General features: G+C 41.6%; 1 protein-coding gene across 2 annotated transcripts in view; it reads right to left on the bottom strand.

The window, feature by feature from the left end:
• Window positions 1–27,058, bottom strand: part of PCMTD1 (protein-L-isoaspartate (D-aspartate) O-methyltransferase domain containing 1) — a 454,916-nt gene that overhangs the window by 95,962 nt on the left and 331,896 nt on the right. For both annotated transcript variants that reach the window (XM_078687315.1, XM_078687314.1), the window contains exon 5: window positions 26,584–26,707. In XM_078687315.1, the coding sequence (XP_078543441.1) occupies window positions 26,584–26,707 (124 nt within the window). The remainder of the gene's footprint in view (window positions 1–26,583; window positions 26,708–27,058) is intronic.

The following is a 27,058-nucleotide window of genomic DNA, read 5'->3' as shown; positions in this document are numbered from 1 at the left end:
AAAGATTGGTGTTAAACACACGTCTAAGGTTGTTTTGTGCCCTATCAAGGGCAGTGAAGGTAGACACATATTTCCCAATCTCCTTAATTATATCCTCTCCGAAAAGGAGACCCTTGGGATTCTCGGAGGGTTCTCTCTCTGCTATGTCTACTAGTTTGGGGTTTATTTTGTTCAAAATAGATCTCCTTCTTTCGACATTTAAACTAGAATTAGCATTGCCGAGGAGAACGACAGCCCTTTGGCTCCAGCCTCGGATCAGGTCAACGTTTAAGGGGGTAGAAGAGAGGTGAGATTGCTCAGCCATGTCTAAGATTCTAACTAGAGGTCCAAGGACATCTAAAAGTCGGTCTTGACAGCCTTTAAGTGATCTCTCCAGTCCTTTTCTAGGGTCTCGCCCTAACTTGAATAAAAATTTGATAAGGTCTGGATCCAGGTTAGGAGTCTGACAGACCTTTTCCCCGATAGTAGGTCTTGGAGATTCTGATCTCATGGTGTTTCGTGTATCCCTATCAAGAAGGTTTCTTAACCAACGAGTCACAAAGCGGGAAACATGTTCCTGAAGGAACCACTTTGAACTTTTAGGTTGTGAGATATTAAGTGAAGAGAACATCTCCTCACCAATAGGGTTAAGAATATTATTTCTAGAGGATGGCTCAAGATAAGGTCGTAAAATAAAGTCAGGTTCAACCTCATCTAGGTCGAAGACGAACTCGTCGTAAGGATCCCTGGAGAAGCAGCTTTCAGAGGAAGAAGTATCAAATTCATTGTTATCATTTTTATTAGCACTACTACATAATGTGTCGCGAGGGACTCCGTCCAAATTTGTGCCGCCATGGGCACCGTTCAAGGCAGTGTCGCGAGGGACATCAAGGTCAAGTGAGGCGCGATGGCCTCCCATCCAAAGTGAGGTGCTAGGACCTCCTGTACTGAGAGAGGCGCAAGGGCCTGTAGTGCTTTTGCAATGTTTGGTCTTTTTAGACCTCTTACCGTGTTTAGAGGGGAGGTCTTGGGACTCACACGGTCTCTTAGTGGACATAACTTCCTTCAAGGATGAGATCATACAGGATTTAATCTCCTGTTGAAAGAATTTCCTAAATGAATGGTCCATAGGCGCAGGTGAGCTAGCAGTAGCATCATCTGAATCCATGTCGGACATGGTGATTCTCCAAGAACATTGAGTAGGGGTTTATGTGATTAACAACATAGAATAATGAGTTAAAATGAATAATAATCCAATATTATACAATTAATAATAAAGAATTTCGAATATTTCAAAGTCCTCTTTCCTTTTTTTTTATATTATAAAACTTCAATTTCTATAAAACCACTTCTTTTCTTTTTTTTCTTTTAAATTTTATGCAAAGGGGGTAAGGGTTAGGTAAGAGTGAAAAGGTAACCTCTAAAACTCACGAATCTGAGAAAACGAATTTATAATCGTACTAAAATTCTTATTAATATAAATAAAAGCGAAATAAGTGCTAGAAAAGGGGGCAAGTCTCCAGAGATGTCGCGTCTGAAACCGTAATCTCAGTAAGTATCTCCGGCAGCGGCTGAAATCAAGCAACTCAAAGGAGCGATAAACGCTCGAGCTCAGCCGCTGCCGGAGGAGAGAGGAAATATTATGCAAAAATGCCACCCCACCTTACTTTTGAACTCTTACTGATAAGCAACACATAAATCTTAGTTAGACATGTGCGGTATATTTATTTACCTCTTTTTTAAATATTTTGGAAGACAATCTTTAGTCATATGTCAGAGTAAAAAACACAACATATATAATATATATACACGACAATTCGACAATTACACAAAAGAAAAAAATTACTAGTACATAAACAGTGCAGGTTACTATATGCAATCACTATACACAACAACACATATAATTCTGTTACCACTCGTTCCAAAAAGGCAAGTGACAATCCATTGCCTAAATAACCATAAATGAATAGAATTGAATGGAAAAATAGTGGAAAGACACAGTTAGAAGGAGATATCAAGCCTTATTATTTCTAGGATTCACTAATTATTAGTAAAGGATTTTTAGACTCCTTCTTTGCCGACGCGTTTCGAACTCCATACAGCTGTTATGGGTTCTCTTCAGGGCCTTGTCACTTCTATCTGTATGTGTGTAAGACAAAAGAACACTCTTTTAATGTCTATTTCTATAGCCTCGTATTAGCATTCCGCTTTAGCCTTTTTAAAGGTCCATATTACCTTCACTGTAGCCAGTTTGGATGTTCCTATCTCTGGGGTTTAGTTTTGCGCGCTGCAGTCTAGGGGACATGTAAAGATCACATTTAGTCTCAAGCCCCACTAGTCAGCCCACAGTTACTTTCAACAATAACACTGCAAGACATACCTTCAATATCGTTTAGGGGTCCGAACCCGGGCGTCTCCCTATGGTGCGGGGTTGTTTAGACCTGCGGAGGACGCAAGATCCAGTTAACACTAGGGGCATGGGTAGGGTGGTCACTCATAATCATTAACCCTTATTCCTTTCTCAAATTAGTACCTTATGGCGCACCCCGCTTGCTTCGGGGACGGTTTCAGTCTCCGCCTCGCTGGAGATGTCTGTCACCGTGCGTTCAACGCACTTAAGTCTGTGTAGTCTGCCCCCCTCGCTCGTGGTCTTAATCACGCGCTCTGATTCCAGGTGCTGTCCGGGGAAGAATTAAACAAAAGCGGATTTTAGTTATCCTGCATATAAGTCCGGCGGTGAAAGCGTCTCTGCGCCCCCATCCCAGCTTACCCTCTTTGGCAGCAACCTTCGCTCGTCAGTCTGTCTAATATCTCTAGTAGGAGTTCTGTCCCCGCTCGTGGTCCTAATCTCGCGCTCTGGCTCCAGGCGCTGTTCGGGGAAGAGTTAGACAAAAGCCGGTTTTAGTCGTTTTGCATGCGAGTTAGGCAGTAAACGCGCCTCAGCGCCCCCGCCCCAACTTACCCTGTTTGGCAGCAACCTCCGCTCGTCAGTCCTCCGGTAACTGTGGAGGGTGACGGCTGGTGTGTCAGGTGGTTTTAAACGGTCACATGATACTTAGCCTTCTGGGATTTGTAGTTTTTGAGTACAGGACATGAAGAAGTGCTTTGATAAAGCCTCTTCTTCTTACAGTCTTGTCACCTCTGACAGGGCATTCAGCCCGTTTTGGGTACTATTAAATTTCAAGATGAGGTACGCCTCTTTCCTGAGGAGTGTATCCTCAATGTCAATAGGACTCTTATTGCTTGGTTGCACCACAGTACATAACACGGTCCATTTGAAATCTGTTTCGCTATGGTTTGAATCAATGAAGTGTTGGACCATCGGAGCGCTTATGACCTTTTTCTTAATCCTGGACCTGTGTTGGGTGATTCGACTGTTCACCTGCTGCGTCGTTTTCCCAATGTATATTTTTTGGCAAGCGCAGACTACTGCATAAATCACATTACGTGTCCTGCAGTTCGAGAACCCAGTGCTTTTGCATTTCACTCCCCTGTGCTCAAACCCCGATCCTTCAATTGTGGAGTCACACGATATACAGTTTCCACACTTGTGGTGCCCCTCTATCGGTTTGAGCCCCCATTTCGAGAGTAAATCGCTCTTTGGTTTGGGTGTTAAAACATCAGCTCTTATTACACATTGGCCAATGCTCCTGTTTTTCTTATAAGCGAACAAAGGTCGCGGAAATGAGCAGTCCAGTTCCTCTAACAGGTGCCAATTTTTAAGGACCATTTGCCGTATTTTATGGGTGTCTGGTCCAAAGGTCGTGACACAGACCAACCTGTCCATGTCTTGTTTCATTTTTCTTTCAAGTAAGCACTCCCTCGGTGTATAGTGTGCCCTTTTCTTGGAGTGACTCAATAGTTTCTTGGGGTACCCACGACTCTTCATTTCCTCACAAAATCTAGTTGCATGTTTCTCGTACTCGGACATTTCAGAACAGTTTCTTCGTATCCGCAGAAGCTGCCCATAGGGCAAATTATCCTTCAAACTTCTGGGATGCGCGCTACGATGGTGCAAGATCGTGTTCTTGTCCGTTTTTTTCCGAAATAAAGAAGACACCAAATGCCCATCAACGCATTTTATTTCGATGTCTAAGAATGTCATTTTGTCAATCTGCATATAAAACTTTATATGCAGATTAAGGGTACGGCCATGGGCTGTCCCTATGCGCCGGAGATGGCCATACTGTATATGGCGGAGTACGAAAAAAGATTTATTTACTCCAATAACCCGTACAGTAGACATATCAAGCAATGGGTAAGGTACATCGACGACGTGTGGCTCTTGTGGCAGGGGAGCCACTCCGAGTTGATGGACTTTCACCTATGGATCAATGAGAGGCACCAAGATATTAAGTTCTCATTGGAATCTAGTAATGACAAAATGACATTCTTAGACATCGAAATAAAATGCGTTGATGGGCATTTGGTGTCTTCTTTATTTCGGAAAAAAACGGACAAGAACACGATCTTGCACCATCGTAGCGCGCATCCCAGAAGTTTGAAGGATAATTTGCCCTATGGGCAGCTTCTGCGGATACGAAGAAACTGTTCTGAAATGTCCGAGTACGAGAAACATGCAACTAGATTTTGTGAGGAAATGAAGAGTCGTGGGTACCCCAAGAAACTATTGAGTCACTCCAAGAAAAGGGCACACTATACACCGAGGGAGTGCTTACTTGAAAGAAAAATGAAACAAGACATGGACAGGTTGGTCTGTGTCACGACCTTTGGACCAGACACCCATAAAATACGGCAAATGGTCCTTAAAAATTGGCACCTGTTAGAGGAACTGGACTGCTCATTTCCGCGACCTTTGTTCGCTTATAAGAAAAACAGGAGCATTGGCCAATGTGTAATAAGAGCTGATGTTTTAACACCCAAACCAAAGAGCGATTTACTCTCGAAATGGGGGCTCAAACCGATAGAGGGGCACCACAAGTGTGGAAACTGTATATCGTGTGACTCCACAATTGAAGGATCGGGGTTTGAGCACAGGGGAGTGAAATGCAAAAGCACTGGGTTCTCGAACTGCAGGACACGTAATGTGATTTATGCAGTAGTCTGCGCTTGCCAAAAAATATACATTGGGAAAACGACGCAGCAGGTGAACAGTCGAATCACCCAACACAGGTCCAGGATTAAGAAAAAGGTCATAAGCGCTCCGATGGTCCAACACTTCATTGATTCAAACCATAGCGAAACAGATTTCAAATGGACCGTGTTATGTACTGTGGTGCAACCAAGCAATAAGAGTCCTATTGACATTGAGGATACACTCCTCAGGAAAGAGGCGTACCTCATCTTGAAATTTAATAGTACCCAAAACGGGCTGAATGCCCTGTCAGAGGTGACAAGACTGTAAGAAGAAGAGGCTTTATCAAAGCACTTCTTCATGTCCTGTACTCAAAAACTACAAATCCCAGAAGGCTAAGTATCATGTGACCGTTTAAAACCACCTGACACACCAGCCGTCACCCTCCACAGTTACCGGAGGACTGACGAGCGGAGGTTGCTGCCAAACAGGGTAAGTTGGGGCGGGGGCGCTGAGGCGCGTTTACTGCCTAACTCGCATGCAAAACGACTAAAACCGGCTTTTGTCTAACTCTTCCCCGAACAGCGCCTGGAGCCAGAGCGCGAGATTAGGACCACGAGCGGGGACAGAACTCCTACTAGAGATATTAGACAGACTGACGAGCGAAGGTTGCTGCCAAAGAGGGTAAGCTGGGATGGGGGCGCAGAGACGCTTTCACCGCCGGACTTATATGCAGGATAACTAAAATCCGCTTTTGTTTAATTCTTCCCCGGACAGCACCTGGAATCAGAGCGCGTGATTAAGACCACGAGCGAGGGGGGCAGACTACACAGACTTAAGTGCGTTGAACGCACGGTGACAGACATCTCCAGCGAGGCGGAGACTGAAACCGTCCCCGAAGCAAGCGGGGTGCGCCATAAGGTACTAATTTGAGAAAGGAATAAGGGTTAATGATTATGAGTGACCACCCTACCCATGCCCCTAGTGTTAACTGGATCTTGCGTCCTCCGCAGGTCTAAACAACCCCGCACCATAGGGAGACGCCCGGGTTCGGACCCCTAAACGATATTGAAGGTATGTCTTGCAGTGTTATTGTTGAAAGTAACTGTGGGCTGACTAGTGGGGCTTGAGACTAAATGTGATCTTTACATGTCCCCTAGACTGCAGCGCGCAAAACTAAACCCCAGAGATAGGAACATCCAAACTGGCTACAGTGAAGGTAATATGGACCTTTAAAAAGGCTAAAGCGGAATGCTAATACGAGGCTATAGAAATAGACATTAAAAGAGTGTTCTTTTGTCTTACACACATACAGATAGAAGTGACAAGGCCCTGAAGAGAACCCATAACAGCTGTATGGAGTTCGAAACGCGTCGGCAAAGAAGGAGTCTAAAAATCCTTTACTAATAATTAGTGAATCCTAGAAATAATAAGGCTTGATATCTCCTTCTAACTGTGTCTTTCCACTATTTTTCCATTCAATTCTATTCATTTATGGTTATTTAGGCAATGGATTGTCACTTGCCTTTTTGGAACGAGTGGTAACAGAATTATATGTGTTGTTGTGTATAGTGATTGCATATAGTAACCTGCACTGTTTATGTACTAGTAATTTTTTTCTTTTGTGTAATTGTCGAATTGTTGTGTATATATATTATATATGTTGTGTTTTTTACTCTGACATATGACTAAAGATTGTCTTCCAAAATATTTAAAAAAGAGGTAAATAAATATACCGCACATGTCTAACTAAGATTTATGTGTTGCTTATCAGTAAGAGTTCAAAAGTAAGGTGGGGAGGCATTTTTGCATAATATATGAATATATGGTCCAGCCAGCCCCACAGTTTTATGGGCCTAACTCCTTTACATTCAAAAGGAGGAGAGAGGAAAGGCGCTTTGGGGTCGAGGCACGCAACGTGGGTGTTGCTAATGGCCGCTCCTCTAAAGCCGAAGCCGAAGTACTGAGAGAAACGGTGAGACAAGCGCGCAAGGGGTAAAGTTGAAAAAATGACTCATATTAAGGAACGCGACAGACAACCATAAATTGGAAGTCGGTAGGGAGGGGGGGGGGTGGGAGGGGGGGAGCCTGCGCCACCCACGTGAAAGAGGGCAATGAAGAGAAAGCGAAAAAGCAGAGGCAAGCCAGATATTAGGTTAAACACGCAATCAGAAGGCTATAAATAGCACAAAATATCAAGCTAATCATTCACAATGACAAGAGCATAAATATACAAAATATACGCTTAAAGTGCATAACAAAAAGAAATCATGGAGAAGTAGGGAGTAGTGACTTATCTGCTGGCGAGCCGCTTTTAAAAGAGGCAGATCATCTCCTGGATACATCCTTTGTCCACTGTTGTATAAACTCTAGAGCTTTATCCTTTATGATGTAGTGCGGCTGCTGTGAGTTGCTATTAAAGGATAATGCATAATGTCAGCCTCCGTGCCTTTAATGAAATCCAGATTCTCTGGTCATGTTAATAGGAGAATCGCAATTAAAACTTATATTTACATTAAAAACTACTACTATTAACAACTAATAATTAAGTAATTAAAATGTATTTAATACCCACCCTTTACTTCTTTGAAAGTAAAAACAAAACACAAAAAAATAAATTACCCAAAATAAATATCAAATAATTAACATTAATGAACTATATATTCATTAAACACAAAAAACCTGCCACCCTTTACTCCTATAAACACCACAAGACACACCTAAAAATAATTACAAATTACCATAATAAAATTTTAATTAATGTAATTAATATCAATAAATAATGAACACATTAATAAACTACTTAAAACCCTTTACCCCTTTAAACCACAAAACACACAAATAAAAATAGTTACACAATGACCAATTCATTAACAGCCAATTCATTCATAAATTAAAAATAGATTACTTCCCACCCATTACACATATAAACACCACAACTCACACCTAAGATTAATTACACAATTACCATAATTTATCAATTAACTAAAATTATTAACAACCAATTAATAATTCATAATAAATTACTTTACATATTTAAAACTATAAAATCTCAATTAAACAACTGTTAATATTTAAAAATTAATCAATTAATTTAATATAATTAAATTACACCCCACCCTATTCCCCTATAAACCCACAGCCCACTAAGGAACTGAATTATTTACAACAAGGGGTGGTGAGGGACAGAGTCTCTGAATTAAGCAGAATACTCTCACCCAGTCAAGAGATCAGGGCTAGATCCAACACCGTTTTTTAGCTCATTGCACCATCCCAGTTTCAGAACCTGGCTGTATGCAAATTAGTCTGTTCCTGTCCCAGTGCATGATGGGAACAGGGCAAACCAAACTACAAAAGCCAATTCTTACACTGGGAAGGAAACAAGCTTCCGGGGACCGGTTTCTGGCATTACAGCCGTCTTCGGCCCGGCTTGCTTGAATCCTGATGGTGCAATGAGCAAGGGACTCATGTCTGAGTATACCCTTCCACGCTTAGGGTGGACAAAATTATTTACAACAAGGGGTGGTGAGGGACAGAGTCTCTGAATTAAGCAGAATACTCTCACCCAGTCAAGAGATCAGGGCTAGATCCAACACCGTTTTTTAGCTCATTGCACCATCCCAGTTTCAGAACCTGGCTGTATGCAAATTAGTCTGTTCCTGTCCCAGTGCATGATGGGAACAGGGCAAACCAAACTACAAAAGCCAATTCTTACACTGGGAAGGAAACAAGCTTCCGGGGACCGGTTTCTGGCATTACAGCCGTCTTTGGCCCGGCTTGCTTGAATCCTGATGGTGCAATGAGCAAGGGACTCATGTCTGAGTATACAGCCAGGTTCTGAAACTGGGATGGTGCAATGAGCTAAAAAACGGTGTTGGATCTAGCCCTGATCTCTTGACTGGGTGAGAGTACTCTGCTTAATTCAGAGACTCTGTCCATCACCACCCCTTGTTGTAAATAAAACACTAAGGAACTGAAAACACAACATTCTAATAATTTTTTTTTATAACTATTAAAAATTTAACATATATTAGAAATAGAAACACATTTTATACATAAAAACAATCACATACATATAGAATATATACTAAAATACATAACATTAATGACAAAAGAATATTTTTAACTAGATTTATGCAAATGATATTGAACACTTCAACATTTTTAAAGCCGATATTACTTACCTTAAGTCGATATTCTTGACCACGATATTCTTGCTGTCGATATTTCTGAACCACAATATTTTTTACTCGATATTTGTGCAACTCAAACTTTTTTATTCAATATTCTGTCTGCACACCGTAATAGGGAAGTCACATACTTTTTTAAAAATTTTTTTTAAATGTCCACCTCCATTCAATTACTTGCATTTATCTCTATGAAGTGATATGGCAGAAGCTTTCTGGAGTCCACACATGCTGCCGGGCATTATTATCCATTTATGACTATCAGGGAAGATCCTACAACACAGAACAGAATTTACCTCTAAGTGTGTATGACCATTCTGAGATAGAGTGCATACTGGTCCATCTTTGTGAACTGAAGCAATGGGTTGGTGATAGGGGAATAGTAACAGAGGATAATCTTTTGGCTCGCATCACCGCACAGAAGAGTTTCACTGCAACCCCAACAGTGTTGTTACAGAAAGTCAATTCTTAACTCAGAGTCTCTCCTCTTATGAAAGATGCATTCACCATTCAAATCTCAGACAGAAGCACCAGGAGGTGACTGGGATCAATGGTCCACCCGAAGAGGAAGCAGGTGGTGGGGGTTTCTCCCAAGCTGGAGACTGCCACGACTGGTGAAAGACATGGTTTGTATCTACTAGGGTTAGTGCTTCAGGACACTTGAAAAGGAGAACTCAGAGAATACAATGCACATAGAGTTCCTTTTTTTGGGGCAGGTCTAAACACCGTTTCAGAAGTCATATCAGCCTCATGTCACCAAAAAGACTGATAAAAAAGTATTACCGTATGTACATTCATACATAAAAGGACTTTGGGTCACCTCTCATCATTAACAAACTTAATTCGGTTTAACAAACCATAAAAGTCATTCATAAAATAAATACGTAAGATAAATAGAAAGAAGGTCAATATGATTAACAACTCATAAAACACACCATGCCCAGCAAGATCAAGTCATTTGAAATTCATTATCCTGGTTCAGATGAGATAAAAAGCTAAACATTAAAAACATTCCAAATTTCTCGACTGCATAGCTCAACTAGTGTTTGCAAAGTATCGTAAAAGTTATAATACACATAACGGCTAGGGTGGTCGACCTTGAATCTGGGGAACTAGGTTCGAGTCTCGGCAATGACGCTGAACATCCTGTGATTCTGGACAAATTACTTAATCTCCCTGTGCCTAACAAAAATGAATGTGTCCTCATGTAATGCAACTGGTGCTATGTAAAGCGCTCTTATACCCGATTCGGGTCAAATTCGCGCTATATAAAACTCTGTAAAAAAAATAAAAAAATATATCAAAGCAGGGTTAAAGCATCAGATACAGTACAAATTCTTAATAACAATCATTGTTCTACTAGGCTCCTTTATCACACTGCAGCAGGAATTAATCTGTATATCATTTCATATACATATTCTGTTTCAAGGAGCTAAGGTAAAGCAAAGCCTGCATTTCCTAATATTCAACACATGCAAAAGTTGTAAAATAAATCCTATTTGTGGTTTATCAAACAGATGGCACAAAAAAAGTAAATGTAGCATATTCTGGGTTGAATTGCAGTTACATGGGCAGGGTCCCAGGTGAGCATCACAATATGCTCTGCTGGGATATGACACCAATAGGTGAACAATGATAAACGAAATCTAACATGATAACATCTTTTAGAATGACTAATAGGGAACAGAAGATATGGCTCAATTCTTTCTGTACAAACCAGGGGGAAATAATCAGCTACACACTTTTTGCTAAGTTCCATGCGTTCTCTACGCTCCATTAGAACGTTTAAGAATTATTTCTTTAAGTAGGGCTTCGTAATGGAAGTAATAAGTTGTGGGTTAGAAAAACAGTCTTGCCTCCCCATGAGTGCCAACTGACTTTTAACATAGCTAAGCTACGGTATTTTGTGAGCATAATCACAATTTAAGCAATCCTGTATTATTGCTCGATTAAGAGCTGATTCTTCATTTGTCCAAATCGAGTGCCATAACATAATAGGGGCAATTTGAATTTGATGCATTAAAGGGATTAGCCCCAATTCCTTATGACATAGGATACTCAGGAGGCTGGGGAGAACACACATTAGTCTTCTGAGAGAAGCGTTTTCTGTAGTTTGTAAAGTTGAGGCTTTACAAAATCCCCAAACGCTTGTGCCATACAAGAAAACAGCACAACAGTGTGCAATATAGATGCTAATTATTATTGATGGGTTTGGAGCCCAATTTCCTAGTAAACCTAAATAGGACATCAAGAGTTTTATCAAAGATTCTCACCTAGGAGTTGGCCTAATGGCTAGGGTGGTCGACCTCGAATCTGGGAAACCGGGTTAGAGTCTCGGCAATGACGCTGAACATCCTGTGATTCTGGACAAATCACAATCTCCCCGTGCCTAACAAAAATGAATGTGTCCTCATGTAATGCAACTCGTGCTATGTAAAGCGCTCTGATACCCGATTCGTGTCAAGTTCGCGCTGTATACAACTCTGTAAAATAAAAAATCCCGACTTCTAGGAGACAGGACAATGAGCCTTTATGGTCAAAGGGGACACACACAAGTAGAAACAATATGATACCTGGAGTAGTCGGTCTTTATTAATAAAAATAGGGTCTTATTTTAGAGTGTGCTTTCCCACCTCCATACATGTGACTTAGCTGTTTTAGTCTTTAAGCCCAAATTGCTCATAGAGTCATTGAATCTATTTAAAAGGATTTGTAAACCCACACCAGTTCTTGAATTTAATACACAATTGTGTGCATATAATAATGCGGGGACGTTTCTCGGACCCACCCTTGGAACATCAATCATCCCTTCATTCAAATAGCTCTCCATATCGTTGATATATAGACAAAACAAGAAGGTTGCTAACACGCACCCTTGTCTGACACCACAATTCATTTTGATCGGAGCTGACAATTCACCATCTGCCCCATACCTGACTCTACCTGGCACACCTCGGTGCATCTGTGCTAGGAAGTGAACAAAACGGTGCATCTATGCCCCTTTCCAGCATCTTTTCCCAGAGTTTTCCTCTCACCACCCAATCAAAGGCCGATGTCAGATCTATAAATTCCAGATGGAGATTGCTGTTTTTTGCTAGCGTGCATGTACTTATCACCAAATGAAGATGAAGGCATTGCTTGAAGGTGCCGAGTCCTCTTCTAAAACCATATTGGATGTCTGAAAATTTCCCTTTTTCTGCTATCTATGTTTTTGGCTATTCTTATTTGCACTTATTTTCATTCTTTTCTTGTAGCTGGCCCAGTAAAACACTACGTTCTTCTTTTTGTGAACCAATGAGAAGACGTAACTTTTCGCAATTTCCATCTACTATGTAATATTTAGTGTTTGGTTCAATGTTTTATTCGACAGCCTTGAAAAAGTCGTCTACATGACAAAACACTTGCCAGCTGTCTTCAAAAACACTACATACTTCGCGTCAACACAATCAAGATCATTTGGGTTTTGCTTTTAGTACTCAGATGTTTGCTCATTTTATTATGTATATTGCATGGTGCGGTGTTTATTAAAATTAACTGACAACAAGGTCGGTTGACTAATTTGCTGCTGTGCTCTGTAATCAATAGTTTGTCTTTAATTATAAGGGGAGAATGTATCTTTTCACTATATATGTTAACACTGGGTGAGTGGCACAGTGCCTTACATTGAGCACGCCTGTCATTATATACCAGAATACTCATTGGAAGATAATAAAGAGGTGCTGACCTGTGCTGTATTACCACTGCCATTTGATCTTTAAATTGTCACTTTCTAAACACGTCAAAAGTTGTGGCCCGTTTTTATTTGCTAGTTTATTAAGAACCATCTCAGGGTTAATAGATGTCCATTTGCACATAAGGCCCTTGTTTTTATAATGGGTTAGAGGTGACACGACTGGAGTCACTTTCCTACTTTGTGTTTCAAACTGGTTGGACAGAGGGAAGTGGTCGCTAAAAAGTATTTTTGGGATGGAAAAACATATAGACTTCGGTTTATAATATTCATAAAGTGTAATAAAGTCCATAAGACTACCCAGGCCATTGCTAATATGTGTAATCTCCTCTTTAAATTTTTTTTTTTTTTTACAGAGTTTTATATAGCGCAAACTTGCCCAGAAGGTATGGGGGATCAGAGCACTTTACACGAGCACCAGTTGCATTACATAAGGACACATTCATTTTTGTCAGGCACGGGCAGATTATTGGCCAGATGTATCAAGATTGCATTTTGCAATTCTATAATAGCGAATTCACTGATTTGCTATTATAGAATTGCAAAATGCAACGTATGTAGCTTTTAGCAAACATTTTGAGATTCATACATATTCCTTAATAGTGAATTGAAAATTGCTATTCACTATTAAGGAATGCCTTCCCATTCATTCCTATGGGTCTAGAGGCAGACATTCGCAATTTGTGAGTACCAAATAGGTACTCGCAAATTGCGAATGCACTTTCAAGGGAGATAGGTGGGCCAAAAGGCCACCCTGATGCACCCCCAAAATAGTTAAGTGTGCACATGTGGCACACATACATGCCCTAAGGGCATATATGGGCGCCACATGGCTCTTAGAAAAATGATAAAAAGTGAATTTTTCTAGGAATTTGCAAATTTTCACCAAATGGAAGTTCGTGGTAATTTGCGATTCCTAAATGCAAATTCTCGATTTGCGATAGCTACAAGAATTGCATTTAGGGAATCGCAAATTGTGATTCCCTAACTGCATTCTCAATTTAGGTAATAGCAAATAATTGCGATTACCCATATTGCGAATTAAAAAAAGTTGATACATAGCAAAACTCATTTTTGAGTTCGCTATTTGGCAGATTCTGCGAATCGGCCCGTTTGCGAACGCAAAAAGCGTTGACACATCTGGCCCCAAGCGATTTGCACAGAATAACAGGATGTTGTGCATCCTTGCCTAGACTCGAACCCGGTTCCCCCAGATTTGAGGTTGACCGCCCTTGTTGTTACTCTTGTCTTGCCCGAGTAATCAAACCTATTGTTACAAAAAGAGAAAATGTTACCGCAAGGGGTGTAAGTTACAAAGATCCTCATAAGACTCTCCCAGGTAAGTACAAGCAGACACCTTTGACAGTGAACATAATCTACAGTTAAAATTCCCGCCCCATAAAATCATGTAGTCATACTCCATGAGTTGCTTAGTTAGTGAGTTTTCGGGCAGGGCGCCTATTTCCCTATTAACCGAGATAAAGTTATTATGATAAAAATGTACAATTATAAGTGTGACATTTGAATTATACATAATAGTAATAATTTGAAAATGTTTTGAGTCCATGCTAGAGGAATAGATTTTATTGTCCAAAGTGGTTGATATTAAGGTAAGCAAACCACTACGATTCTGGCCTCCACGCGAATGAGCAGCTGGTGTGTGAATGGATACAAATCCATCAATGTGTACTTTGTCACAGTCCAGGTTTTCCTGGAGGCATAAAATGCCATAGCCTTTTATAAAGTCTAGCCAATCATCATTTCGCACCCTGTCAGCTACATTCCAGATCAAGCACTTAAAACTGTAGGCCTTTTGTTCAATCTGTCCTATCTCTCCGATAGAGCCATTTTTTCACAATCTTTTAAAACTTGTTTGTCCCTCTCTTTTCCTGGGCTGTTTATAGTGTCTAAATCCATGTGGCTGTAGACTGGGGGAGACATCGCTTCTTCCTGGTTGATTGTCCTCCAGTCTACTTTTGAGAGATCCTGAGTAATGGATATCCTGTGGGTGTGTAGATAATCAATTTGTTCCAGAGGAGAGAAACGGTTGTGCGTCAAAGTGGCAAATAACTGCGGGACACCTCCATGAATTGAGTGTGACTTCGGGCCAAATTGCTTGCATGGTTTATAAAAATAACCCAAAGGTACTGCCATAATACCACGCCCTGACAGACACGACCTGGACAATCTTTCCAAAAGAAAGCCTGCCATGTACTTATTTCTGAGATTGACCACAATGCAGTCTCCAGGGACCTCCTTTGGTTAGGAACAAACCCGAGACTCTCTCCATATATTGTTTATGCTCTTAAACAGATCCTCACAGCTATAACAGTAGGTAGATTTTGTAAACCAGTGTACAACCTTGTTTTTTAATTGTAATGGATCTTCCACTTGATACTGAGGTAGAATGTTTTTAAATAATTACAAGCGGCGTTGGTTCTGGTGGGAGTTGCAGGATATTTTGTGAGCTTGAACGTACTGCCTGTTGACTTGCATTGGCAAATCCTTCTTTTATTAATAAGTTAGGCACTGAACCAGTCCTCTGCTGCTGACCTTTCTGTACCAAAGAAAATCCCCCTGCAGAATTAAGTTGTGCAATACAATTGTAACTATTTTCCTTGGGCCACCCTCTTGTAGTCCTCCCTGGTTTGGATTAGCAGTGTGTGACTGTAAACTAAAGTCAGTTCCACCAGTTCTTTAAATATGATTTGTTTTTTATTTGCTCGACAGGCTGCTTAAACTTGACCCAATAAGAATTTTCAGGGATGTGTCAACAGTATTGAGAATGGCCAGCACTGGATCAAAGAACGTTTTAAAAGTTTTATCTAAAATATCTGCGAGTTGGATATGTGTCAAGCCCTCATTTACAACCTCTTTAACTGGGTCAATCGTAGGTGATTTAACAGTATTTACCCTCCTAGGGGCACAGTTCCAAACAGAGAAGAAACTAGGCTACCCTCAAGAAAAGCAGATGGAACTCATTGTATGAGGATAGGCTTACGTGTGGTTAGCTGTACGTATTATCTCGAAAAGTTATACATGGTTTCTAAACATATGCGCTGGAGGACTTATACGTCAGGTTCTCATTAACAAATGGTGTTTTACTCGATCATATTGTGTGCCCTCGGTAGTGCTCTACCGTGCGCTCTCATTTCTTGTGTGGTAGGCGAAAGCATATGTTTAGAAACCATGTATAACTTTTCGAGAGTAACAGTATGTCCCCTACTAAGGGCACGATTTCTGATGTGGGACGGACTCAGGTACGTCCAACATCGGTCAGGAGCCATAACCGACCGACCTACTGTCGTCGGTTACGGCCCTGCAAGTACAATGCAACCGAACCCTGTTCGGTCGCACTCATATACCTCACAAAGGGAGCATGCATTCCGAGTGGAATGCATGCCTGCATTGTGAAAAGCAGGGGTGCAGTTCATCCCTGCATCCTGTGGCCGGCACCCCAAGGTGCCTGCCACCAGGTGCAGGGATCAACAGAGGGGCACCTTAGGTGCCCCCGGGGCCGCCATTCTGCGGCCTCGCACCAATGGGGGCCCTGATGGGGGCCCCCAGAGACAGATTCCGACTGCCTTTTCATGCCGGAAACACCGGCACGAAAAGGCAGTGAAAAACTGCCATCAAACTCCCTCGGTTGTAAAGAGGCGACCGGGGGAGTACTGAAGGATTTCTGGATGGCGGACGGGCTCTCCGAGCCCGTTGTAAGCCATGCGGAAATCCGAGTCAGAGTCCTGTCCGAAATGGCTTGGTCGGAAAGGAATCCGGCCGGCACATTCCGATGCGGTCGGAAGGGCTCCTAACATCGTTCGGAGCCCTTCCGAACCAGATCTGAATTGGGCCCTAAGGGTTCATTTCTTCGTAGCTGGGGACGACTTTCATTTTGGAGGTGGATTATTACTAACTTTGGCCTTTTTTATGGGTGGTAAACAACTGGATTTAATCTGTGTATCCTGGTCATCGTTATACGCAATCACTAAGTCACCGTTAAAAACACATGGGTTACCAATATCCCCAGAGTTCCTTTCACTGGCGCTAGTGACTCCTTCCAGAGAGCTAGTTTGCATGGATTTCTTTGTGGCCCCCATGCTCACCTCCACGCACTCAATTTAGCGGTTAATCGCCCCCATCGCAGTGGTCAGAAAGCTGGGGATAGTTGCAGCCAGGGGCGTTCTTTAGTATTCAGCAGAACCGACTTCCTCTTCCCCATGTTCTTACTTCGATCAACCAAGTGGTGGTTATTGCAGGGACGTCCTGGCGTAGAAGGCCACGAGGGAACGCCCAGCCCAGCCTCTTCCGGACAGGCGCAGAGGGGCCCGCCGTAGGCCCAGGCGCCCCCCCATGCGTCAGGCACACCCGCATTTGTCCTGTGCTACGGGAGTGCAGAGCTGGTCTTGAGGCACGTGAAGGCCTAACATCACCTCCCGAGCCACGAGCACTGCCTGCTGGGGTACCGAGTCCCACCCTGCAAGAAGAACAAGAAATGCTGGAGGGGCCTTGGATGGCCCTTCATGGTATTCCGCACTGCAGGAGACTGGAGCTGGTCTTGAGGCATCGGGAGGACTGATATCACCTCCCCGCCAAGAGCACTGCCTGCTGGGGGCCCGAGTCCCACCCAAGCCAGAAGGTGAAGAACTGCAGCAGGGGCCTCGGATGCCCCTTCACGGTAGTCTATCCATCAATTGGTCTGCTCAATTGCATTTGGATTGCATTTCCCCACCACAGCATAAAGCATGTGTCAATTAACCGGCTCATTTAAGCCAACAGCTCTTTTGCAAAGTGAGAGAGAGCATTCGTTTCCTGATCACATGCACATCAATTTAAAAAGAAGTGCTACTTTGGTGCCATCACTCGTGGGCCAATTCTTAAATGTTGTCATCCTTATGTGTTAATACTACTTAGGCAGGTTAGAGTAATTCAAATATGATAGAATTTTTTCTTTGTACCAGAAGCATTAACATTATTGTGATGGCAAATGGAAAGAGATTTTAAAACTGCTAACTAACAAACTCCAGTATTGCTACATCAGATGTGCAAGCCTGGAAGAAGGGAGTGGAGAAGAACTAGTGAACATATCAGCAAAGGTTCTTTTTAAGATTGTGTTTACTAACCATAAATAGGGAGGCACTGAGGTTTTCTGGTCTAAGCTAAAGATTCTTTTCTCCAGAGGGCCTGAAAATTTGCTATGCTAAACTCAGTTTATATTATACTAAGTGGGTTAAAAACTATTCTCTTTAAGTAGCATAAGTGAATTGTATTCTGTAGAAAAATGTCACTATTATTTATCTATTTTTGGATTTGTATAGCGCACGTTCATTAAAGGTACCGATGTGCAATAAATACAGCCAAAGTCTACAACAAAATTAGTATGAGCTAAGTAGGTGAGAGTGGGCTAGGCATAGCGTAGGTGAATAAATAGGAGGAAGAGTAGGGGGAGCCAAACCAGGGGGGGAGGGAACAGGAGAAGGATGCTGAAGAGTAGGCTATGAGAAGTGGATAGCGAGGTCTTGGCAGAAAAGAAGAGGAGTAGAAGAATGGGTATTGGACTGGAGAAGACTAAGAGAAATGGTAGATCAGAAAAGGATGAGGACCGGAGTGCAGGGAGAAAAAGAATTAAGGATGCTGAAGAGTAGGCTATGAGAAGTGGATAGCGAGGTCTTGGCAGAAAAGAAGAGGAGTAGAAGAATGGGTATTGGACTGGAGAAGACTAAGAGAAATGGTAGATCAGAAAAGGATGAGGACCGGAGTGCAGGGAGAAAAAGAATTAAGGAAGACGAGTAGATAAGTCTTTAATAGAAGACTGGAGGATAGAAGAGCGTATTTCTGATTTCCTAGGCAGGGAGTTCCAGAATATGAGACAGCTCCAGAGATTGACTGAGGACATGTGAGATTCAGAGCATGGGGACTTACCGAAAAATTTTGTTTTTACAAAAATTCTTATTAGTTAAGTTCTTGTTTCTTTGGAAAGAAGATAAATTAGTATCCAGATTGATTAGAATAGGCCCTTAACCCTACAATCCACATTAATCAATGGAGTCATCGCAGGTTGACAGATTAAACAAGTCACTCTTTAAATACCATTCTGTGCAGTTATGTTTAGTCACACTTGCTGGCTGTCCATCTGGATATTATCAACCAATGCTTCACATAATATCCCTTAACCTCTCGTTTTTTACTACAGATTGAGCTGGTAGATGCTTTACAGATCCTGCATCTTCCAATAGAGTACATCTGGAATACACCCCCTGTGGTACAACCAAATTGGTGAAGTTGTTCACCTTGTCACCAGATTTCAAGCTTAAACCACGAGCACTGTGCCCCATAATCAATTTGTCAATTATGCAGCACAGTGATGTTTTAAATACTTTGATGTACATCTTTAAGGGTTCAAGTGACCGAAATAAAGATTGAGAATTTGTCAATTAAAAAAAATATATATACAAATCAAATAATGAATTAATTAAATCATCATTAAAATATCTAAAGTATAATATAATTCAGAAATAGTATCATAGGGTTTATTGAACCAGCTTTCTATACACATTGATCCGTAAGTTTACACTTATAGACAATAGATATGGTATATCATATTATAAACTAAAACCGTCAGTACCTTTGCATATTCTAGTTCTGTATACTACAAAAAATGGAAGAAGTACCTCTGCTCTTATACAAATTGCATTTTGTTTTAGAAAAGAAAGGCTAACCCTTTATGCCAAAGTGAACATCGTGTAAATCCTATAGACTGGTTCAGTCAATCACCAAGAACACACTCGCAACAGAAATCAATCATAATAATGGCACAGAAGAATCACATCTATTTATTCCAAAATGAAGTTATTTGGTAATAAATGTGAAGTTCTCATAAGTGATAACATAGTGACGAGTGACAGATAAGTGAGCAGTGTGCAAATAAAAGAGACGCATTAGCACAGAGTGCGCTGAGGGATTGCTATAAGAGGGCTACTATATTATCTTCTTATCCTACATCTATAACTCTAGATATACATATATTGGATGAGGTGGTCTCAATCACGTAATGTGGCAAACTTCATCATTGGCCACCTCCTTTCACCCTGGTAGGATGTTACTACCAGGGCGGACTCAAACTCAAATTTGTTGATGGAGTTCTAACGATATAGTGATCTTCACAAAAAGAAAGGGATCCAGTTAATCTAAAAATACCTTACGGTACACCACACGGTTCTCGTTTACAGGTTGGCACATTAGGTATGATTAAAACACTAGGATATATAGTCAACTCAGGACAGGTATTGCATAGTCAGCCCCCGCTCCCTACCACACACACACACACTTAACCACATAACCACATATGGCAGATTATTAAAATACACTTGTTTAACCTTGTCACAAACAATTCTCACTCTCAACACACATTCATTTATGAAAATGGATATACTTGCAATCCCACATATTACGACTACCCCTGATCTCAAGAAAAATACAGCTTTTAACCATTTTAAAGAGTACTGGGTCATGTAATGTGTCGTGGTGTAAAGGTGTAACGTGGGAGTGCTTTCAGTGTAAAAGGTTTTTCCAAGAAAAACCTAGGGTTGTGTTACCCAAGCCTCTATATATGACATCCATGACTTATCAAGCAACAGTAATTTTACGAAATGGTTTGATTATTACAATTACCTACAAGTAATGGTGCAAAAATAAAGGATCAGAATACAAAAAAGTGATTTGGGCCAACTGTATATTATCAGAATATAAGCAAGGGATTTGCGGGCAAAAAGGCAAATAGGTATACAAAAATATGTTCAAAGTACAGAATAGAGTATTCAATGCGTATACCCAAACTTGGAGGGGGGGCACTAACAAAAAAAGTAAGTAAATAAAAATAACCAATCACATAAATAAAGCCTAAAACAAACAAAATACTATATTCAAAGTGTGTAGGGTGTCTAAAGTTAGAGGGTGCTGTAAAAAAAGTGAAAACATAAATCAGGTTATAAAATAAAGCCCAAAATTATAAAAAGGCAACAAATCCCGCCAAACAATGAAAATGAAAAGTAAAATCACTCTTCTCCTGAGCAATAAAGTGGATTATGCTCAGGTCTTCAGACATTGTTGCTGGGGCAAAGTCAGTAGACCACTAAAAGGGACCAAAACAAGGGAAGAGAGGCAGGTGGTGGAAGAGGCAAAGGTGATTAACCACTTATGTAGGAATGGTTGGGGATCTTCGTGAAGATATGTAGGAAGTCCACGATAACAAGAGGAATGCATGGTTTATACTGGAAAGCCTGCCCCTCGAAAATACCAGCAAAACCTTACACAATGATTTGTCTGCTCTGCAGTGGACTTCCAAACTGGCTGCTGCCAAGATAATACATGTGTGAACTTTGTCCGCTGCCTGCTGGTGGGAACTGCAGGTGAACATGAGAAAATTATTAAGTCATGAGAGAATGGAGGTGCCAGGCATGAAGGAGACCTTTCGGCTACTTCTGTTAGTCAGTGGTGAAGACAGACAGGAAAGGAGGGACAGGAGAGAGCCCTGCATTGTGAGACTGCCTTTTCCCCTTTCCTACTGAGCACTCACGATGCCAACAACTACAACCTCTCATCTGTTTCCAAGTCCTGGCGTAATTTGATGCTGCTCCTGGTTGTCATCTATTAAGCAAGGACCAGTCTCACTGTTTGCTATCCAATTTCTCTTGATCCGAGTGTGTGGTTACCCACCAGTGACGCTTGTCCACATTTACTTCCCTGATGCCTTGTTGGATTACTTTGCCTTGGTTGGTGCTTGTTAAAATAGTGACAACGGTCTAGCTGATATGACAAGTATTACATTCATCATTATATGTCACAGTACTCGAGTCTGAGAAGAATTGTCATGGTTGCTACACTGAGTACATACACTACAGAGTGAAAGTTCTAAATTGAAGACATGCTGTCATGTGGCTGTGAACATATGAAGGGAGCCATACTTTTGTCCAATATGGCCCACACACATGCTGATTCAAGCACCCATGTCAATAATTACTGCACAGGGGTTGAGTGTTGATCAGAAACAAAGATCACCCACAGTCATGGATACTGTCCTTGGTGGCAGAGCCAGATGGCACATCTGCAAATGTACTTCCTATGCAGTAGCAATATAAGCCAAGGCAAAGAACAGGATTTTCATATCTGATCCACAAATCCTGATTGTTAACTCAAGTCTCACATACTAGTAGCAGTTTTTCAAAGTGTTGACATGCAGTGTTATTTAGATTTTAGATTTACCAGAATCAAACTATAGGTAATCACCACTGGGGAAGGTATCAACAGAATGTCAGTCTACAACAGTATCGCTATGACTAACCTTGCTTCCACTCTCATGCATGTACTTGGTACTGACATAAATAATAGAACCCTAACAGGGATTGGAAGCCTGCATTTGTGGATCACGCTAAACCTGTGTCTTTCTTTCCCCTTCTCAACCACCCCCTCAAACATTATCTCCACCTTCTTTTTTTTTTTTACTTTTATTTATGCAAGAATCAAAGACACGACTATCATTTCTTTTCATATATCAATATAAGAAATACAGTCCATATAGTATACATTATTTGTCGCCTTCTATGTATATTTCAAGAATATATATATATATATATATATATATATATATATATATATACCTGATCAAATGTATTTACAGCATTACAACATTCAGTGTCATTTGCATTTGGCTATTCCAATTCCTGAGTTATAAGAGGCAGTTCGTGTATATCTCCTCTATATGTGTTCCAGCCTCCCCATTTTTTTATCCATTTTTTTGGACATCCCCTGTGAATATATACAGTCTTTTCTGCCACCATGGCCGTGTCCATATCCCTGCAGCAATCCGCAAGTGTAGGGGCGGTTGTCCCACCCCAGTGTCTGGCAATATTCCTCTTAGCTATCATAATACCCAGGGTAGCCCAGGTCTGTAATGTTGAATTCAGGTCTGTTGCATACCAGATATTGAGTAAACAGCATTTGGGCTCTGTAGGGACTAGGTTTCCACTCATCCTCATGATAAGGGACATAACTGATTCCCAGTATAGAGCCACTAAAGGGCATGTCCATATAGTATGAAAAAATGTGACAACATCCCCACATTGTCGCAGGCAGAGCGGGGTGTCCCCTCTCCCGATCTTACAGAGAGTAGTTTTGGTGTAGTAAATTCTATGGAAGATCTTGAGTTGTACAAGACGTAATTTAGATGTGATCGCCACCTCTCTAGGGAATGCCAGCGCCTCCTGCCAATCTGTATCGTCTAACTCTCCCAGGTCTGCCTGCCATTTGTCTCTTTAAGCTTCTGCACCGGATCTGGCATGTTATTAATAATTTTCCGATAGGTCATAGAAATTGCTTTTTTGTCCATGTGATCCGTCAGTAGCCTATCTTCCAGTGGTGAGGCCTCAGGCAGGGTGGTATCAGAGGGAATTGCCGCATCAAGGGCGTGCTTGATCTGTCGGTAATGGAAATGCTTTGTGGATGCCATTTTGTACTTTGTTTAGAGCTGTGTAAATGTGATCATTTTACCCCGTTCCCATAGGTCGACCACCTTGGATATTCCAATAATGTCCCAGTGGCTAAAACCTTTACTTTTTTCCAATCTTCCCAGCCTGTCCGTGACCCACAGGGGTGTTGCTTGCTTAAGTATGTTATGCCACCCTAACTTCTTTTGAACTATATTCCAGACCTGGAGTGTGTGTTGTGTGGGGCCCATTAGGGTCTGGGTCTTGTTATAGAGCGCCCATTGCTGCCCCGTCTCACCCAACTGCAATCTGTCGAGGGTAAAGGCTGGGTCCGTGAGGGGGACATGAATCCAGTGGTTAATCACTGTCAGCTGAGAGGCACAGTTATAGGTCTGTATGTTCGGGAGTGTGATGCCTCCATCGTACCAGGTGCAGTACAGTTTCACCCTAGCTATGCGAGCCGGCTTATTATCCCAGAGGAGTTTTGCAACTTCTGCTTCAATGGCGCGGAAGTAGGACTGGGGGGACTCAGAAGGGTGCATTTTGGAGGGCGTAAAGAAACCTGGGGAGCGCTATCATTTTGAAAAGCGCCGCTTTTCCTAGGAGTGACAAAGGCAGCGACTGCCAGTGCTTGGTATCCCTCTGCAATCGTTTCAGGGGGGCTTGAAGATTAAGTGTCATAATTACCTCCAGGTCACGGATGATGTGCATCCCTAAATATTTCAAGGTGTCCTCCACTATTGTTACAGCGCAGCCAGACGGAAGTTGTGGAGGGGGACCCCTCAAGACGTAGAGCACCGACTTTGCCCAGTTCATTGTATATCCTGAATACCGCCCATAGGAGGTACAAAGATCTAATAGACAGGACAGGGAATGTCTAGGAGAGGCACTATATAGAAAGATATCGTCCACATATAGGGATATTCGATCCTCATACCTCTAAGTCCATCTAAGCCCTCGGATGACCGGGTCTTGTCATACCCAGGCCTCCAGATGCTCCAGCACCAGGACGAAGAGAAGTAGCGACAGCGGGCAGCCCTGTCCCGTGCCTCGGTGCAATGGAAACTCACCAGATCTATGCCCAGGGGAGCAGTGTATAGAAGCATAACCCAGGAGCAAAATTTCGGTCCGAACCCCAATTTTTAGAGAACAGCGAAGAGAAAGGGCCATTCGACTGTGTCGAAGGCCATGCGCGCGTCTAAGGACAGCACCATGGCTTCTACCTGGATGGTATGTCTATGGCCCAACACATTCTGGAGGCGCCTAAGACTTAAGGCTGTATTTCTTCCTGGCATAAACCCGGATTGATCCGGATGTATCAGTGTTGCTAGGTGCGGGGTGAGTCTGTTGCCGGGTTTGTGAATGGCCACTATTGTTGCCGTTCTTTGGTCTCGTGGTAGTTCCCCCGTCCAAGCTGGCCTCATATTTGGCTACCAGATACATTGTGAGTGTCATTGCGTTATGTTTGTACCACTCTACGGTAATACCGTTTGGGCCCAGTGCTTTTCCTGACGGTAGTTTACCGATTGCCATTGCTATTTCTTCCGCGGAGACTCAGCCTCCGCTAGCCTAGGAAGTTTAATATCATGGAGGAACTCCTCTGAGTCCCTTTGTGTAATTGTGAGTGTGGATGTATAGATCTGTTTGTAGTGGTGTGCAAGTAGGTCTACTATTACTATCAATAGATACTATCTTATGCTTTGCAGTTTACTATTTCAAATTGCTAATATAGGAAAAAATATATCAGTTCAAAATAATTACTAAGGCACAAAAGTATGTAAAGCTGTGTTAATAAATGCACGATTGATTTTGAAATATGTTTCTGGTAAGCAACTGGGAAAAATCATCTCACATGGCCACATCCACATTGGAGTATCTATGTATGAATTTTAAGTAGGCATGGATCTACTACAATACAGACAGTGGCATCTTAGAATAGTAAAAGTTTGCGCCATCTTATCACTGATTTAACACTGCGTAGTTAGTGCGACAAACATTCTAAAAACAAGAAATAAGTAGAGTCCACGAGTTGGTTGGGGATCACTAGCCCCTGATCCATGCTATGGGCCTGACTTAGGTAGCTAAGGGTTGAGGTCGATATGTATTGGCCTGGGAGAAACACTCTCACCCTCAATCTCACCACACATCCATTCAAGAAAATCTATAAACTTGTAATCCCAAATATCACTGACGACCTCTACCCTCAAGTAAAATACGCCTTTTAACTATTTTAAAGAGTACTATGTAATGTGTTAGGATGTAAAGCGAGCAAAAGGTGTACCATGCGAGAGAGCTTTTAGTGTTCAAGATGTTTTCATAGAATAACCTAGTGCTGTGCTACCCATGCCTCTACAATTGACAGCCATGACTTATCAAGCAACAGTCATACCCTAGAAGAGTATCACACTAGGAAGACAAAGACACATTTTTAATTTTAAGAAATGGATAGGGTATTACAATAACTTAAAGGTAATGGTGCAAATGTAAATTATCCGAATATAAACAGGGGATTTGTGGGTCGAATGGCAAGTAGGTATACAAAAATATATTCCATGAAGAAGTAAAGGAAGTTAGAACTGGAGGAGTAAATATTTTTTGTACAGTAACTTCAGAAGTAATGTTTGCAAAAACAATGACAACGCTTCAATGCAACAGAAATATGGTTTTGAGCTCGTGATTTCTTCGTACCAAATTGTACTTAAATTATATTTAATCCTATTGAGCAAGGTCAAAATGCAAAAAAATACAAACTTAACACATGTTAAGAGTTTTCATCTCAAGATGATTATGCAAATTTTACAATGGTAAAAAAAACACTACAAACATTGTAGGAGGTCACATTTCAGACCCAAAAAGAGAAAGATTAAAAAACAGAACCGCGTCAGAGAGCTAAGGACTGCTTCAACGGGGATATAGTTGTCAATGGAGGTACGTTTTTATTGCAGCAGTTCATGAGAGCTTAGGCGTTCCTTTAAACATGATCTGGAGATATCACTTTATGAAAAATCTGCAACAAAGGTTCAAGGCATTGCATTTCCAGGACAAAGTTACTAGTAGAGAAAAAAGCAGACTTTTATAGGATAATTATGTGTATTACCATGCATTTGATTTATTAAGGCTATAAATTCTTCAAGGTCGACAAAGCAATACATTTTAGAGACACTGTAGACTTACGTAATCTAACGAAGTCAGCCTTGTTGTTGTCATTCTTATTTGGTTGCACCAAAGGAGCAAATGACACAGCCAGGATATTTTTACTTTCCCAAGTGCTCTGCCCAGTTCTCAAGATTTGAGTTAACTACGCAAAAAAGGGAGAAAAGAGTACAGGAACTTAGAGACGAGGCCACAGAAAAGTAGCGATTTCTTATCATCCTCTCAACACCGTTAAAACCTTTTTAGTATAATACACTAAAAGGGCACAATACTTCAGCAAAACAGAAAGCCCCAGTGCAGGTGACTAAAGTATGTTTTACTTCACTTTATTTCACTTGAGGTCACTTTTTAGCATATTAACTGCTTGCATGAGGGCTGACGGGGAGCATGAAGAAAGTGATTTTTATGTTGACCCACTTGCCAGGCTGGTACAATTTTGTCGCCCTCACAACGAACGGGAATCAGGGCCATGTGTAAGCAATACTGCACACTTCCC

This window comes from Lissotriton helveticus, chromosome 4_1 (assembly GCF_964261635.1).
Source record: "Lissotriton helveticus chromosome 4_1, aLisHel1.1, whole genome shotgun sequence".
Classification (NCBI taxonomy): Eukaryota; Metazoa; Chordata; class Amphibia; order Caudata; family Salamandridae; genus Lissotriton; species Lissotriton helveticus.
Note: the sequence above shows the minus strand (reverse complement) of the source record. Positions and strands in the feature narration are given on the sequence as shown.